Source organism: Prionailurus bengalensis, chromosome A2 (assembly GCF_016509475.1).
Source record: "Prionailurus bengalensis isolate Pbe53 chromosome A2, Fcat_Pben_1.1_paternal_pri, whole genome shotgun sequence".
Lineage (NCBI taxonomy): Eukaryota > Metazoa > Chordata > Mammalia > Carnivora > Felidae > Prionailurus > Prionailurus bengalensis.
Genome location: NC_057348.1, coordinates 41,355,956 through 41,374,462, shown reverse-complemented (window position 1 = coordinate 41,374,462; position 18,507 = coordinate 41,355,956). Strand labels below are relative to the sequence as shown.

The 18,507-nt window shown below is 36.9% G+C and overlaps 1 protein-coding gene across 1 annotated transcript in view; it reads left to right on the top strand.

Moving 5' to 3' along the window:
- Window positions 1–18,507, top strand: part of CNTN3 (contactin 3) — a 247,416-nt gene that overhangs the window by 180,878 nt on the left and 48,031 nt on the right. Inside the window, exons 11-12 of the mRNA XM_043587946.1 lie at window positions 1,177–1,304; window positions 3,870–4,045. Coding sequence (XP_043443881.1) covers window positions 1,177–1,304; window positions 3,870–4,045 — 304 coding nt within the window. The remainder of the gene's footprint in view (window positions 1–1,176; window positions 1,305–3,869; window positions 4,046–18,507) is intronic.

Sequence of the window (18,507 nt, the reverse complement as noted above, 5' to 3'; positions counted from 1 at the left end):
AAGATTCATGGATCTGACTAATGACGGATAAACCCTTTCTCATTCTTTATTCTTATTCCAAATGATACCTCTTGTCAGAGGCATTTCTGAAGCACCCTATCAAGGGAACATTCTTTACAGCTCTGACTCTTTATTGTGTCATCCTGTTTGTCTCCTTCAGAGTATTTCCCAAATATCTGAACTTCTCTCACTTATTTATTGTCTAAGCTGCTCATTAGACTTATTTCCGTGAAGGTGGAGACTTTCTTTCTTGCTCACACTATAATCCCAGAGAGTCTCATAATACCTAGCACGTGTAAGGCACTCATTTGTGTTTCCTTAATGAATTAGTTAGATGCAAAAGCCTTAAGTATCTTAAGCATATGCTCAGAAACTCTAATGTAATGTTCATTTGTATTGCCCAGATTCTTTGCAGTAGCTCACATGAACGTGTGATTTTGTAAAATTTGAGTTTATATGGAGTCAAATGTGACTCTCCCAAGTTCATTATGTAAAGGAAAGAGAGTTTCTCCTTTCTCATGAACTGTTTTAAAGTTAAGCGAGTTAGTGTCCTGCCTATTTTCTATTTTCTCCAAACTTACAAGGCTAACCCATCATGAGCAATCTACCACACCATATATTTTTAGAACACATTTCACACTTATTTGATAAATACATCCCTGAAAGTAAGTGAAATGTTAAGTAATGCTGCTAAGTAGGGCTGCATAAAAAATATCAAGAAAAGTTCCAATCGGTAGAGCATCTTACTCAGCTCTTTGTGCGTGTGTGTGCACGCGTGTGCATATGTGTGTATGTGTATAACTTTTCTTTTAATTTTCTTTATTTCCAAGAAGGCTAAGGACTGGACTTAAAAATACTAGCTTAAGGGGCACCTGGGTGGCTCAGTCGGTTAAGCATCCGACTCTTGGTTTTGGCCCAGGTCATGATCTCGCAGTTTCGTTGGTTCGAACCCAGCCTTGGGCTCTGACCAACAGTGCAGAGCCTGCTTGGGGTTCTCTATCTCCCTCTCTCTCTGCCCCTCTCCCACTCGCGCTGTCTCTGTCTCTCTGAAAATAAACATTAAAATAAATAAAAAATAAATAAAAATACTAGCTTAAGGCAATACTTTTATAAAAATTGCTATTTGGGGAAAAATGACTAATATACACTTATTTGTCTAATTTGTATTTTCTTTAGAATTTCTTTTTTAAAAGACGGAGGACTTCAAATAGTCAATGTGACTAAAGCTGACATTGGAACTTATACCTGCGTAGCAGAAAACCAGTTTGGGAAAGCAAATGGCACAACGCGCTTGGTTGTTACTGGTAGGTACATTTCCCAAAGATTGCTTTATGTAGAGATGGGCTGTATGGTATGTTATTAAGAGCAAAGAAAAAACCAGGTTGTTTATACTATGCAGTGCACTATGAAGATAGAACCTGTGTTTGCACTGTTATTTTTAACAGGTGGAAATAAAGAGAACAATTCTTATTATTTCTTTACATACCATAGTATGCACTGGGGAACATATCAGTTATGTGCAAGTACGATAGGCAAAAGAATTACAAATAGCATATGCTGATGACCTAATTTTATGCTATTCTGTTATGTCAGATCTTTTGAATGTACTCTTGCACAATATCATTGATATTTTCTGGATTTTTTGACGTCCATGAAACAATCCTTACCATCAATGAGAGTCATTTACAGTTGCACATATATGTTGTTTATTTATTTGAGAAAAAAAAATGAGTACCTGCTGTGTGTCCGGTGCTTGACTTATGTTGGTAAATAAACTGATAAAGATTCTGCCTTCATGAATTTTACCTTCTACTGGAGGTAGAAAGAAAATACACAGTAGAATAAAAAATGAGGGAATTATCCAAGGGGAAAAAATGCAAACAATTGAGAAAATACAGAGTAGTGTGTGGGAGAGGTCAGCTGGAGCAGAAAGATGGTGATTGGAGTATGCCCAGTGAGAAAGAGAGATTTAGACAGAGATTTTGTGGACATAGAGGAATTAACTAATAGATTCTTTGGGGGAAAATCGTGGAAGAACTTTGTAGACCTTGTGAGGACTTTGGCTTTTAGTAGAAGTGAAAAGTAGAGGCTGGTGCAAATCGGCAGAGAGTGGCATGATGTAAAATATATTTTTAAACTTTTGGTGTAGCTACTCTGATGAGAACAGACTGTGGGGAATCAAGAGTAGAAGTTGGAGAGATCTCAGAAGACCATGGCTGCAAACCAGGCAGGAAGCAATAATGACTCAAGTGAAAGTGACAACAGAGGAGTTGATGGAAAAGGATCAGATTCTGCAAATACGGGGCTTGCAGAGTCAACAGGAGTTACCGACCAATGAGGCCCAAGAGAAAGAAAGGCGACAAGGATGGTTGCAGGGTGTTTGGCAAATAACAGAAGGAATGACCATCAAAACAACTGAGATTGAAAAGGCTGAGGATTGCACACTTTGGGGAGGAGGCAGATCAGGAGTTCGGTTTGGATGTGGTAAATGTGAAATGTTCACCAGGCTCTGTTTGTGGAAAGCAGACCACAGTATTCTGCCATTAACAACTATATTAGCATAAGCTAATACTTTTTGCTTATGTCACAGTCCATGGTGGGTCAGCTATGCTGTCTACATTAAGGAATAAAGGGTCCTGGTGCCTCCATTCTCTTGCACATTGCCCATCACAGTGGAAAAGGAAAGACTACGTTTCAGATGGCCTCTTACTTTTTTCCAGGCTTCTGCCTGTCAGTGCCACACATAGCTCCATCTTACATTTCCTTAGCCAAAGCATTAGCATTTGGCTGTGCCTGAATTCGAAGGAGAGATCAGATAGAGGATAGAAACACACATTTAGGAGTTGTTCGCATACAGATAAGTACTTGAAAAGAGAAGTCTAGATAAAATCACCAAGAGTGAGTGAAGACAAAAGAAGAAGACCAAGGATTGAGCTTGAGGCAATGTAACAATACAAGATGTAGGAAAAGAAGAGGGACCACAAAGCAGTGACCAGCACAGTACTAGAAAACAAAGAGGTTTCGCATTCCAGAAACCAAGCAAAGAAAGTGAACTGACAGGAAGACAGTGATGAAAGGGAGCAAATACTGCTGAAACATCAATTAAGTACATGAAATTGGAAAATGTGCCACTGGTTTGCAACAGGATGATTCCTGGGAACCTTAAAAGCAAATAAATTGCGGGAAGCCACAGCCTAACAAGAGTGGATTAGAGAGAGAATTTACTAGAGGAATTGTAGACAGTATACATAAATGATTCTTTGGAGGACTTTTGCTGCAATATGGAGTCAACAAATGAGTAGCAATGGAAAAGTGGGGTCAAAAGAAGTTTAATTCAGAACAGCTGGAAGGGCTGTGTTGATGATAGGAAGAAAGAAATGAACATGTGGACATTTAGGGAAAAACAGGCATTTAATTAGCATTTTAACGTAGTATGCCTCTTACAGTACCTGTTCTGGATGTCTTTTGTGAGGCCTTTCAAATGTTTGAGTGTATTTAAGTTTTGGTAGTAATGCATTTGAGTCATTCAAAGTTAGTGAAAATTCAGTGGTTTCTCTTTCTACCCCTATATTTCACAAAGCAGTAAAACTAAGTTAAAATTGATTTTGTAGTAGTATTAGAACCTTGTTTACAGGTGACTTTAATTTTTAAACTGATGTATCCTATAAATTCAAATTTCCTAATTCTTTTAACAAGAATTTGTGGATCCAAAGAAATACATTACAAATCTGCATAAAAATGTCTGTATTAATGTTGAAGACTTTCAATTATGCACACTACATGTTAGGTTAGAAATCAGCTTGTGAAAATGCTTTCATCAAAATAAAAACACTACAATTTTATTTAAAACTTTATTGTTCCCTTAACAGAACCAACGAGAATAACTTTGGCACCATCCAACATGGATGTCTCTGTTGGCGAAAGTGTCATTTTGCCCTGCCAAGTGCAACATGATCCCTTGCTAGACATCATGTTTACCTGGTATTTCAATGGAGCCCTCACAGATTTTAAGAAAGATGGATCTCACTTTGAGAAAGTTGGTGGGGTAAGTTGTGCCACTTCCTTCCTGCTGTTTCTATCACCTGTGGCTGTGTCCCATCGTCCCTAAAAGAACACCTGGCACATATGTGATGCTTGAGAATGTTTGCACTGTGAGTAAATCTTCATTCCCAGTTCTGCTGTGATCTAATTTTATTATTGTAGTTACCAGAAAGCAAACACAGTGACTTCTACCTGTGAATTATAATTTTAATTAAAAGTGATATTTGTTGTATTTATATTAAATACTTAATTATACATCTCACCCTGAAAATTTGGTCACTAGCACCCTATGGAAGAAGAAAGTTTTCTTATAAGGTGTTGACTTTCAACTTGCCATATATATTATGAAGTTGAACCAAGTCACATTTACTCAGTGCCTCCTTTGTATCAAGCCAGGAGCTTTATCCACGTTGATCCTTGAAATCACTCTGGGCATTAGCAGTGAGGATTTTCATTTCACAGATGCACACACTAAGGATTTGAAAAGCTTATTAACTTGCCTGGGGTCACTGTGCTAGACACTATGGAACCTAGATTCAAGCCTAAATCTGTATGTGCCCAAAACACAAATATTTTCTTACGTTCCACTCTTTCTCCTCATTTGTGATGGTTCTATCTCAGAAATAATTACAGATTTCAAGGAAGAACTGATACTTTGAGGAGAACTGTTAAGAAGTGACTCAGTGCTAGGGTGCCTAGGTGGCTCATTTGGTTAAGCATCTGACTCTTGATTTCAGCTAAGGTCATGATCTCACGGTTCACGAGTTGGAGCCCTACATCGGGCTCTGTGCTGACATCCTCCTTGGGATTTTCTCTCTCCCTCTCTCTCTGCCCCTGCCCTGCTCTCTCTCTCTAAAAAATAAATAAATAAACTTTAAAAAAATAAAAAGAAGTGACCACAGTGTTTGGTGGGCCACACAAACTAAGAGCAGACCCTCCCCGTCCCCTCCAGCTGGGCATATGTCTGTGAATCCAGAATCACAAGGCCAGTTGCCCTTGGAGGCCTCTTCATTTTGACTCAGGGATAGCTTCATTCTGTTTGGCTAAGACGTCAATGGTATTTAGTAGAGTTCAAGTTTTGTCCTTTGAATTAAAAAAAAAATGACACGATAGACAACTCAGCTGTATTTTTTGACAAAGATTTTACTTTTTATTAAATGTAGATACACATACAGACAGGTGTAACAACACATTAGTACCGTGTGCAACTTAAAAGGGTAATGTTATGACTTCAGTTGTTTGCCAGCCCCCAGAAAAGATTAAGTCCTGAAGTCTAATTGTGAAATAATAAAATATATTGGTTACTGCCCCTAGTTTCTGCCACAGAGCTCCTAAAACCCTTGGAATTTCGTGGGTGATAGGAAGTTTTCTGTTCTAATGAGGTGACTCTTTGTGAACTGCTGAACAGCTTGAGGATGAAGGCTGGTCACCAGAAAAACCATGATTAGAAGCTTGCAAGTTTTAGCTCTATCACTCGTCCTCTGACAAGGGAAGAGGAGCTAGAGATTGAGTTCATAATTGATCAGGCCTACTGTGATAAAGCTTCTACAAAAATCCCTAAAGTGTGGAGTTTTGTAAGTTTCTGGCCTGGTAAACACATCTACCTGCCAGGAGGGTGGCACCCTTCAAATCCCCTGGGACAGAAGATCCTGCACTCAGGACCCTCCTGAACATCATCCTGTGAACCTCGTCATCTGGCTGTTCATCTGCACCCTTTCTTACATATATATCCTTTACAATAAACAGATATATGTAGATAAATCTTTCCCTGAGTTTGGAGAGCTGTACTAGCAAATAATTGAACCCAAGCAGAGTGCCATGGGAACCCCGATTTACAGCTAGTTGATCAGAAGATTAGGTAACTGTCTGAAACTTGTGATTGGTGTCTAAATGGTGGCCAGTCCTCTGGGACTCAGCTCTTAACTCATGGGATCCAGTGCCAACTCCAGGCAGATAGCCTCAGAACTGAATTATAAGGCATCAACTTGTGTTCAAGGATTGCTTGGTGTGGAGAACTCACACACACGATGTCAGAAGTGTTGTGCTGTGTTCTAAGTACGAGTGTGGTAGTTGACAGTAAACGAGGTGCAGAAAATATATTTCTTTACACCGGTACCTCAGAAGGTGACTTTATTTGAATTATGGCTGTTGCAGATACATTTAGTTAAGTTGTAGTGATGTCCTACCAGAGTAGAATGGGCCTGATATGGGCCCAGTATGACTGATGTCCTTATAAGAAGAAGAAGATTTGATGAAGGGGATAAAGAGGTACAAGCTTGAAATTAGAAAATAAGTAAGTCGTGGGGATGAAAAATCCAGTGTAGGGGAATAGAGTCAGTAATATTATAATAACTTTGTATGGTTACAGAAGCTAACTACACTTATTGTGGTGAGCATTTTGTAATGTATATAATTGGAGAATCACTATGTGGTACACCTGAAACTAATATTATATTGTATGTCAACTCTACCTCAATGAAAACAAAATTTAAGAGGGAAGTTTGGACACAAACATAGGGAGAACACCACGTAAAGACACAGACACAGGGCTCCTGGGTGACTCAGTCGGTTAAGTGTCCGACTTCAGCTCAAGTCATGATCTCGTGGTTTGTGAGTTCAAGCCCGGCGTGGGGCTCTGTGCTGACAGCTCAGAGCCTGGAGCCTGTTTCAGATTCGATGTGTGTCTCTCTCTACCCCTCCCCCACTTGCGCGCGCGCGCGCGCGCGCGCGCTCTCTCTCTGTCTTTCTCAAAATAAATAAATACAATTAGAAAAAAAAAAAAGACACAGACGGGAAGGGCCAATGTGAAGATGCAGGCAGAAATTAAAGCTATCTTTCCATAGGCCAAGGAATGCCTAGAGCTTCCAGAAGTTCAGACGGGACAAGGAAGGGTCCTATCCTAGAGATTTTAGAAAGGGAGCTTGACTTCAGACTTTTGGCCTCAAGAACTGTAAAGGGAATAAAGTTCTGTTGTTTAAAGCTGCCCAGTTTGTGTCACTTAGTTACAGCAGCCCTAGTAAACATTGCAGATGGTTTCTTATAAGAAATAAAAAAGTGGTGATGTTTAGATACCCAGCCGCAGTTATGTGCAGTTTCATTGCCTTTTCCATGTTCTCTTACCCGGCTTATTCCATTTTAGAAGTTCTGGTTTCTCTAATTATTCTGACTAATTCAAGGCCTGGGAGGACTTCACCAGTGGCTACAACTTACAAGCATTTCTTTCACCATTACTTTAAATACCCTTTAAAAAAAAAAAAAAGTCACAAATTTCTTCTGTCGCAGTAAGAAAAGGCGTATGCCAGTATTCTCAGGCAACTCTCTTCCATGCTTAGGGTTCGTCCTTTCCCTGAGGGAAGGCAAAGGAAAAGAGAAAAGACTAGAATGTTACCTTCATAAAGTCCCATTATCAATTCTGGAAAAAGCTTCTTTTCTAACTCAGCTCTTGTCCTAACCTTAGTTCTTAGATTTGAAACATTAGTTACCTTTGCTGTCTAGTGTAGATAACGGTGTTTGTGATTTACCTGGATCTTAAACTGTTGATGGTGTTTTATGGCATAGTGTCCTCTGTTTTCACTAATGCTAAAGAAATAACGAGAGACTAAAAGCCCAAAGTAATTTGATTTTAATATTCATCAAACATTCTTGAGGAAGTGCTCACTTCAGACTGAGCCAGATGACTGCTTTCTGTAAGAGGAGCTTGGAGTTAAGAATATTTGCGGTTTTAATGTAATTTACCTGTTCTTAGTTGAATGATAGGGCCTACATCAGGTATAAAATCATCTCTTTACAAGAGTCAGGTATCTAAAACATGACATTTCATAAATTAATTCTACCGCCTGCCAAATCTGTTGTTTTTCTAGCATGCTAGTTCATGGCCTGTGAATTTTTTTTATGGACTTACGCCATTAGTAACTTAATATTCTCCCATCAGTATAAAAGAGTAAGCCATACAAGATGACATTACGCTTAAGCACAGGCAATTAAGTAAATTGGTTTTCTGTTGCATGAGAAGGGAATCACACAACAACTCTTGTCCTCTCATTATAAATTCATCGCAGCTTTCACATTAACCTGGAGAGTCTGCTTCTCTTTATCCAGTATGTTCATGGATATATCACCTGTTTTGAAAAGCAGCAAAGTGTGAGTCAGGAAGTTGCAGGAAAAGGTAGATGTTAAGAACCATATTTTTATTTTGTTTAAATTTTTTTTATCATTTAAACAAATTTTTAATGTTTATTTATATTTTTAGAGAGAGAGAGTGTGAGCAGGAAGGGGCAGAGAGACAGAGACACAGAATCTGAAGCAGGCTCCAGGGTCTGAGCTGCCAGCACAGAGCCCCATGTGGGGCTCGAACCCGTAAGCTATGAGATCATGACCTGAGCCAGTCAGATGCTTAACTGACTGAGCCACCCAGGCACCCCTAAGAACCATATTTTTAAAGGGGGAGGCATAGTTTAGAAAATGGAAGAGGGGCAGCTGGGTGGTTCAGTTGGTTAAGCGTCTGACTTCAGCTGGGGTCATGATCTCGTGGTTCCCAGGTTCAAACCCCATGTCAGGCTTTGTGCTGACAGCTCAGATCCTGGAGCCTGTTCCTGGTTCTGTGTCTCCCTCTCTCTCCCTCCCCTGCTTGTGCTCCCTCTCTGTCTCTCAAAAGTAAATGAATAAACACTAAAAACATTTTTTTTTTTAAATGGAAAATCCACTAAAAGTTCTTAACTGATTCAGCCAGTTGTCATTGGGACTATACAACAGGGTATTATTGGGCCATACCTTGAGTATTCAATACTCATTCATTTATTGTAAACAACACACACCTTTGGGACAAATCTATAAGCTCAGAAAGCTCTAACAATTTAGATCAGATACATTGTGTAGGGTTGAACATCCTGCCAATCACGGGCTTCTTCGTGGTTATACATTCAGAAAAGCTTGTTAAACCAAGTGATTAAACCAAATTGGCATATCATGGGACGAGGTATGGATCCAAAGACAAGCTTCGGCCTATGCCTGTGGGACAAACCAAAGTTGTATAAATAAATGAGCAGTAAAAAAATGCCACTTAAGCCCACTATTTGCCATGCAAATCTGAAGTGTAGGCACAGGGTGGTGTGACTGGGAAAAACAACCCAGTTGTGTTCAGATACATATGAGTTTTAGGTTCTGTGGCTACTAGATGATGCCATCAGTGAGTCACTTAACATTTTGTCCCTCATTTTCTGGTCTCTTCTCACATCAGTTTTTAGTATATGCTGTGTTCACTCCCACCATGAGAGTTCACAGACAGTGGTCTCTTCCTGGAACACTGTTCTCTCCCCATTTCCCTATGTCTACATATCTTTATACATTATTTCTATGTATGTAAGAAGGTGTATACTCATGTGTATACACTTTTATTTCATATATATGCAGCTATAAGAAGAGACATAGACTCAGCAATGTGTGTACAATAACATTTTGTTATAATCCTGTTTAACTGACATAATTCCACACCATACACTCAGTCAAAATATAAGATAAAATAAATAAAATAAAATAAAATAGAAAGCAGAGAGATCCCATCCTTCACCCCAGTAAAACATCTTTCTCTACTTTTAAATATACCATAGCTTCCCCTAACAGGATAAAAGAGATAATAGCCCAACGTTCAAGAAAAACAAAAGAACATTACTAGCTGGGACCTTAGTATCTGGGGCATGGCAATTTAAGTATAATTTTAAGAACATTCAAGGACAATTCTGACTTGCCTAATAAGTTACCTTTTGGACTTAGATATATGATATGGGGGGGAGGGGCTCACTATAAATAGAAATTTTCAAACCAAAACACAGCAAAGGTTCAGTGTATATTGTAATGGATGTTTCAATGGATATGCTTTGATAAGCTCGATGTGATGCAGGTGCTTTAGAAATGAAGAATGTATAGAGCCAAGCTGTACAGCTTTACAAACATTTTGTGGAATTGGATCTATGATGAATTAGAATGTGTGTGGATAAAAGTCACTGGAAGCAATAAGAGGTTTAGTGTTGACAACCAGTCTGCCATTCACTTGAGTGGCTGACTTCAGTGTGATTTATCTGTCACAGCCCGGACTCACTCTTGTTACGGCAGCAGTCATGAGCCTCGAAACTTGATGCATTTTCCAGCTCTTGGTGGTAGAAAAAAATATCCGTGAAAGTAACCCTTTGTGTGTCATAATACAGTGTGGTCACTGGAAATTGATTTGGGTCATGAAATTATCAGGATATGAGGACTCAAAGTTTGAAAATAGCAGTTCTTTTATAATACAAAACTGTTTTAAAAAAGGTACGTATGCATATATATGTTCATTGTAAATACAGATCTCAGCCAAAGCACTTATTCCAAACACTAATTGCAGTGACACTCTGAGTTTTTAGGCATCCCCCACTTGGAGTGTCCTATAAATTTTATATATTGTCCAAATTCAAAATGTCTCCTGACTTGGAAGGATCATTAAGAGAATATACTCAGGAGGGGTGCCTGGGTGGCTTAGTCGGTTGAGCGGTCAACTTCAGCTCAAGTCGTGATCTCACGGTTCCTGAGTTTGAGCCCCACATCGGGCTCTCTGCTGTCAGCGCACAGCCCAGCCCACATTGGATCTTCTGTTCCCCCTCTCTCTCTCCACCTCCCCTGCTTGCTCTCTCTCTCTCTCTCAAAAATAAACACTTAAAAAAAAGAGAATACACTCAGGAAGGAGTCTATAAAACTGGGATTAGAACAGAGAAATCACTCTTACTCATCTTGAACACTTCCCTGAAGTCCGTCTCCTCCCACAGTGCTGCTCAGGGATGAATAAACAAGATTCTACAATGCTTCTAGGAAAAAGGGAGAGTCACAAAACAGTTGAGGTTGAGTTTATTTCCCTAACTCATCATTTGCTCAACCAGGCATATAGAGTCTCAGTTTCTACTTACAGTGTGATTGGCACCCCAGGGGTGTGTTCGTCAAGTAAAATGTTTATTAGGATGAATGGTCCAAATCCACCCCTAGTGGAAACCCTGTACGATTTAAATTTATAAGAACACTGGCGGAAGTCAAATCAAGTAACATGTTGCTTGAGCTAAAACCCATAAAAATATCGGAGTTACAACAACGAAGGCTATAAATAAAACGATATCAGTGAAAAGATATGCAAATATTTATCTGTCAAATGCAACAAGAAAGAGAACCAAGTGTGATTTTGTGAAAGTCATAATTGAAGGCAAATCTCAAGAGTAAGGAGGATAAATATATTTTGAAAAAAAATTGCTCTGTAAGGAAGGTATAATAATCACAAACTATAATACTGTAAATAATGTACCATTAAAATATATCAAGTCAAAAGCAAAGAGAAAAATGAGAAACAAAATTGGTGTGTAGTCTGAGAGCGCTTCTTCTAACTGCCAACAGATCAATTTGCCAAAATTAGAAAAAGACTCTTTTGATGCTATATTATAATGGAAGAAACAGATACATATGAAAAATTTACCATACAAATGGAAAATACACATTTCTTTTCATTCTTTTCACACCCTTGTAGAATTTAGGGAAAAAATAGCAAAACTATTGTATACAAAGGAGGTAGAAAAACAAAAGGGATAGATAGAATGTCAAAAAGTAATGGATAAGCTATAGAATATATCCGTGAAGAATAAAGATACAGCTAAAATTAGAAATGAGAAAGATTATAACAGATCAGAAAGAAATATCTTAAAACAGAGCATTCCATGTTCAACTTGTATGTATTTAATGGAATCCAATTAAATGGAAAGTTTATAGGAAAATATAAATGATCAAAATTAACAAGAATTAGAAAACCTAACTATATCCATTAATATAAAAACATGTAAATCAAGAACCATCACCAGCCACCCCTCACTAAAAATAAAATGATTTTCGGGCCTGATAATTTTTTAATGTCTATTTATTTTTATTTTGTGAGAGAGAGAGAGAGAGAGAGAGAGAGAGAGAGTGTGTGTGTGTGTGTGTGTGTGTGTGTGTGTGTGGAAGGAAGGGAAGGGCAGAGAGAGAGAGAGAGAGAGACAGGGAAAGAGTCCCAAGCAAGTTCCACGCTGTCAGCACTGAGCTGGACACAAGGCTCCATCCCAGGTACCATGAGATCATGACCTGAACTGAAATCAAGAATCAGACACTCGGGGTGCCTGGGTGGCTCAGTCGGATGAGCGTTCGACTTTGGCTCAGGTCATGATTTCGCGGTCTGTGAGTTCGAGCCCCGTGTTGGGCTCTGTGCTGACAGCTCAGAGCCTGGAGCCTGCTTCAGATTCTGTGCCTCCTTCTCTCTCTGCCCCTCCCCCGCTCATGCTCTGTCTCTCTCTCTGTCAAGAATAAACATTAAAAATAATAATAATAATAAAAGAATCAGACATTCAATGGACTGAGCCACTCAGATGCCCCTGGGGCTGGAAATTTTTACTGGTAATTTTTTCTCAAGTATTCAGGAAACAGATAAATATTCTGTTATATAAACTATTTGACAACATAAAAATTTAAAAATCTTTTCAATTTATTTTGTGAAGCTAACATACTCCTAATAATAAAACCTGGCAAGATAGCAAATAATTTGTAGTTATAAATTAATTTTGTGAATATAGTATGAAAACCTAAATGAAATTGTATCAAACCAGACTGAACATTATATTAAAACAATAATAATAATAACCTTTGTAAACTACATGGGGAAATTCTAGCCAAGGTGCATGCATCATATCAGTAGAACTAATAAAATAGACCACACTATTTTTAATGGGTACCTAGAAGACATGCAATAAAATTAATGACCTATTACAGACACAGAAAAATACTTCCTCCACATCCCAAAAATGTCCTTAAAGAGAAATACTAGGAATACTTTTATTTAAATCAGCAACAAGAAAGGAAACGCACAAATACCATTATTTTAAAATCATTTGGAAATGTTTGGACCAATGCAATAAAGTATGGACAGGAATAAATGATTTAACTCTGAAAATAAGGAAACAAAGATACCATTATTTGAGGACAAAATGATATTCAGGCTACTCAAGACCCAATAGTGTCAACTCTAAATTTTAAAAAATTAATCAGAGTTAAGTCTACTACTTAGATATAAGATAAATTTACAAAAAGTAATAGCTTTCTTATGTACCAACAGTAACCAATAAGAAAGTATAATAGGACAAAAAACTCCCTCAAAAAATAAGATACATGTTGGGGCGCCTGACTGGCTCCGTTGGTTGAGCATCCGACTTCAGCTCAGGTCATGATCTCGTGGTTTGTGAGTTTGAGCCCCGCATCGGGCTCTGTGCCGACAGCTCGGAGCCTGGAGCCTGCTTCGGATTCTGTGTCTCCCCCTCTCTGGCCCTTCCCCTCTCGAGCTCTGTCTCTCTCTCTCAAAAATAAATAAACATTTTTAAAAATAATAAAAGATAAGATAATATGTTAAAATAAGATACACATTGGTCTGCAAGACCTAAATAAAGAAAACTACAATACCGTCTTAATGGGAAAGGAGAGATGGATGGGTGGCTGAAGGGAGAGAGGAAGGAATGGATGGATGGGGAGAAAGACAGGGAAAGAATCATAATAATTCACTGCTCCTGTATGAAATAAAACAGCTATGTATTGTGAGGCTCTTAATTTTTCTTAGATTTTTCAATGGTGTTAAGTAACTAACAATCAGATTCCAGTTGAAGTAATTCTGAGAGTGTTTAGAGTAAGAAACTAGGTAAGGAAGAGAATAGCTAATAGTGTTTTGAAGCAATAATGGTGAAGCCTTGTCAATAATTCTCAGAAAGTTTTCTGAGGATATTTGCTCAGGTAAGGAATTGCTGGATCTGATTCGAATTATATAGTTTCATCGTTAAAAAACCTGAACTCAGAATTGCAACTTCTAAAACCGATTTCATTCCCTTATGAAATGTTGATCTTTATCTCTCTTTGCCTCAGTTTCTTATCTGTAAAACTGAGGTGATAATAGTACATTATTCAGAGGTACTACACACGCACATGCACACACACACACACACACACACACACATATGGTACTTAGAATAACACATGTTCTTGTTCTTGTTACTATTATGACTATTACTACTATTAGCAATAATGGTAGCATTGTTTCTAAATTGTTCTCCAGGAAAGGGGCAGCAATTTCTGTTTCTATCAGCAGAACCTAAGGGTGTCTGTTCCCCAAATCCTTTCCCACACCTGCTTTTTCCTCTTAAGTTTTGTTTGTTTGTTTGTTTGTTTGTTTGTTTGTTTGTTTGTTTGTTTTTGGGCCAAACAGATAATTGAGAAGTGATATCTCATTATTCCCAATTCTTATTTCTCAGATCGGTAATGAGACTGAGAATCTTTCTATGTGCTTATTAGTATTTTGGATATTAAAGAAGAATTTAGAATTATATCTGACTCCCCCAATCGCTTCTCAGACTTTTGGCTAAGATCGAGTGTATATCTGTCTCCCACAAATCCAGTTGGAGACTTAGTACTTACTCTTGTGAGATGGAAGATTACTTCTGAAGGAAAAAGAAAAAATTATCTTTTTATACCAGAATACCTTGTATTCTAAAACATTTCTATAATTGCTTATTTGTTCCAGGCATTTTGTTATGTTGATTCTTTCAGATTTTCTACATACACAATTATGTCATCTGAGAAAAAAAAGACCATTTATTTTATTTTTTCTTCCCAATATGTATACCCTTTATTCCTTTTTTTTTTTTGTCTTATTGGATTACTAGGATTTTTAGAACAGTGTTGAAGAGTAATGATGAAAACAAATATCTCTGCCTTGTTTTTGATCTTAGCAGGAAAGCTTCAAGTTTCTGACCATTAATTATGATGTTAGTTGTAGGTATTTTCTAGATGTTTTTTAATCAAGTTGAAGAAATTTCCCCATTCTTTGTTGAATATATCCAATGAAAGGTTATGATTCAAAATACATAAAGAAATTATAAAACTCAACACCAAAAACAAGAATAATTTGATTTAGAATGGGCAGAAGAAATGAATAGACATTTTCCCAAAGATGTTTCCTTATCAGATTCTTGATGTGATGGATTACATTAAGTGACTTTCAAATACTAAACCAGTCCTTCCTAACTGAGATAAATCCTGCTTGGTTGTGTTGTATAAATTTTTATACATTATTGGATTTGATTTCCTAATACTTTGTTGCAGATGTTTGTATTGATGTTTATGAGAGATACTGGTCTGTAGTTTTCTTTTCTTGCAGTGTCTTTGTATGATTTCAGTATTAATTAGGGTAATATTGGCTTCATAAAATGATTTGGCACATATTCCCTTAGCTTTTATCTCTGGTAAGAGATTATAAAATTGGTAAAATTTCCTCCTTAAACGATTGGTAGAATTTTCCAATAAACCCATCTGGGCCTTTTGCTTTCTTTTTGGGAGAGTTATTAATTATTGATTCAATTTGTTTAACAGTATAATTCTATTGAGACTATTTCTTCATGTATGTGTTTTGGCAGATTGTAACTTTCAGAGAATTGGCCCATTTCATCTAAGCAATCATATTGGCGAACATAGAATTGCTCGTTGTTTAATGTTCGTAGAATCCATCATGGTATCTGTCTTTTGTTTTTTGGGTTTTTTTTTTCCTGGTAATTTGTGTTTTCTCTTTCTTTCCTTAATTAGCCTAACCAGAGGTTGATCAATTTTATCGATCTTTTCAAAGAATCAGTTTCTGATTTCATTAATTTTCTCTATTCCCTGTTTCCAATTTCACTGATTTTTAATTTTATTATTCCTTTTCAGCTGCTTACTTTTGATTTGTCTCTCTTTTAAAATTTTTTTTTAATGTCTATTTATTTTTGAGAGAGAGCGTGAGTGGGGGAAGGGTAGAGAGAGAGACACACACAGAATCCTAAACAGGCTTCAGGCTCTGAGCTGTCAGCACAGAGCCCGATGCGGAGCTCAAACCCATGAACCGTGACATCATGACCTGAGCCAAAGTTGAATGCTTAACCTGACTGAACCACCCAGGCACCCAAATTGTCTTTTTTAAATAGTTTCTTAAGATTGAAATTTAGATTATTGATTTTATATCTTTTTTCTTTTCTAATATATGCATTCAGTGCTGGAAATTTCGCTCTAAGTATTGCTGTCTCTACATCCCACACATTTTTTGATAAGTTATATTTTCATTTATATTTAGTTCAAAATATTTCTAAATCTGTGTTGAGGTTTTGTTCTTTGACCTACATGTTTTTTAGAAGTGTGCTGTTTAATATCAGATATTTGGGGAGTTTTCAGATCTCTTCATCTATCTGCTATCAATTTCTACTTTAATTCCATGATGTTCTGAGAGCAGACATTGCAGAATATCTTTCCTTTCAGATTTGTTAAGGTGTGTTTTATGGCTCATTATGTGGTCTTTCTTGGTAAATGTTCTATGTGAGCTTAAATAGAATGTATAATCTGCTATTTTTGGATGAAGTAGTCTATAGACATCAATCATATCCAGTTGATTGATAGTGCTGTTTATTCAACTATGTTCTTACTGCATTTCTACTTGTTGGATCTGTTCATTTGATAGATGGATTTTAAGTTCTTAAAGCTATAATGGTGGATTGATCTATTTCTCCTTACAGTTTTTATCAGTTTTTCCCTTTATGTATTTTGGTTCTTTCTTGTTAGGTGTATACATTAATGGTTGTTATGTCTTGAAATATTGACCATTCTATCATTAGCTAATGCCTCTCTCTGTCCTTGGTAACTTTTCTTATCTTAAAGTCACTTCTGTTTGAAATTAATATAGCTACTCCCACTTTTTTGTAAAAAAATTAGTATTAGCATGGTATATTTTTTCCATCCATTTATTTTAATCTAGATGTGTCTTTATATTTAAGTGGGTTTATTATAGACAAGATATAGTTGGCTCTTGCTTTTTAATTCACTCTGATAATCCCCATCTTTTGCTCGAGATATTTAGACCATTGATTTTTTTTATTATTTTTTTTAAATTTGCTTTAATGTTTGTTTATTTTTGAGAGAGAGAGAGAAAGAGAGAGAGAGAGAGAAGCAGAGTGTGGTGGAGCAGGGACAGAGAGAGAAGGAGACAAAAAATCTGAAGCAGGCTCCAGCTCTGAGCTCTCAGCACAGAGCCCAATGTGGGGCTCGAACTCACAACTCACGAGATCATGATCTGAGCCGAAGGTGGACACTTAACCAACTGAGCCACCAGGTGCCCCTAGACCAGTGACATTTAAGGAGATTATTAATATAGTTGGATTAGTAGCTATCATATTTCTTCCATTTGCTATTTTTTGCCCTTGTTCTTTGTTTTTGTTTTTATCTTTCACTGTTTTTTCTGCCTTTTGTTGTTTTAATGGAGCATTTTATGCTCACTTAGGACTCCACTCTCTCTCCCTTTTTAGTATATCAATGACAATATTTTTAAGTAGTTATCCTAAGGTATGCGGTATGTATTTATAACCAATCCAACTCCACTTTCAAATAACCCAAACCAACTTCAATGGTAGTGCAAGTACCTAATAATAACAAAATATTCCTAATTCTTTCCTCCTACCCCTTATATCATTGCTGTCTTTCATTTCACTTATACATATGTGTATATTTATTTATCAAATTAAATTCACTTTTGATCATAGTATTTTGAACAAAGTGTTAACTATTATATCTATGAAGAACAAACAGAAGAAAATCTTTATTTTGCATTGACTTATTTATTCTCTGATGCTCTTCTTTTCTTTATGTGAATCTAAATTCCTGACCTATATCATTTTCCTTCTCTCTGTAGGATTTCTTTTAACATGTCTTACAATGCAGGTTACTGGCAACCGATTTCCTTAATATTTTTTATTGCCTCAGTAAGTGTATATTTCTCCTTTTACTTTTCAGGGTATTGAACTCTAGGTTGGTGGGTTTCTTCTTTCAGCACTAAATATTTCATTCCATATGTTTTCTTGGTTCATTTTTGAGGAGACATTGGATGTAACTCTTTTTTTCTTTCTCCAGGTTAAGTGCTTTTTTTCCTCAGGAATTTTTCAAGATTCTCTTTGTGTTTTTTGAGGTTTGAATGTGATAATGCCTACGTGTAGTTTTTGTGGCATTTAACCTGCTTAGTTTTCTGTGAGCTTATTGGACCTGAGGTTTGGTATCTGATATTAATTTGGGGAAATTCTAAGTCATTTTTGCTTCAGATATTACTTCTGTTCCCATTCTTTCTTTTACCTCCTTCTGATATCCCTATTAAATGTATATTATACCTTTGTAGTTATCCTACATTTGTTGAATATTTTATTCTTTTTTTCAGTCTTTTTCTCTTTGATTTTCAGTATTGGAAAATTTAATTGTCATATCCTCAAGCTCAGAGATTGTTTTTTCAGCCATGTCTACTCTATTTCTGATCCCATCAAATCATTTGTTACCATATTTTTGATCTTTGGTGTTTCTTTTTTATTTCTTAGAATTTCCCTTTCTCTG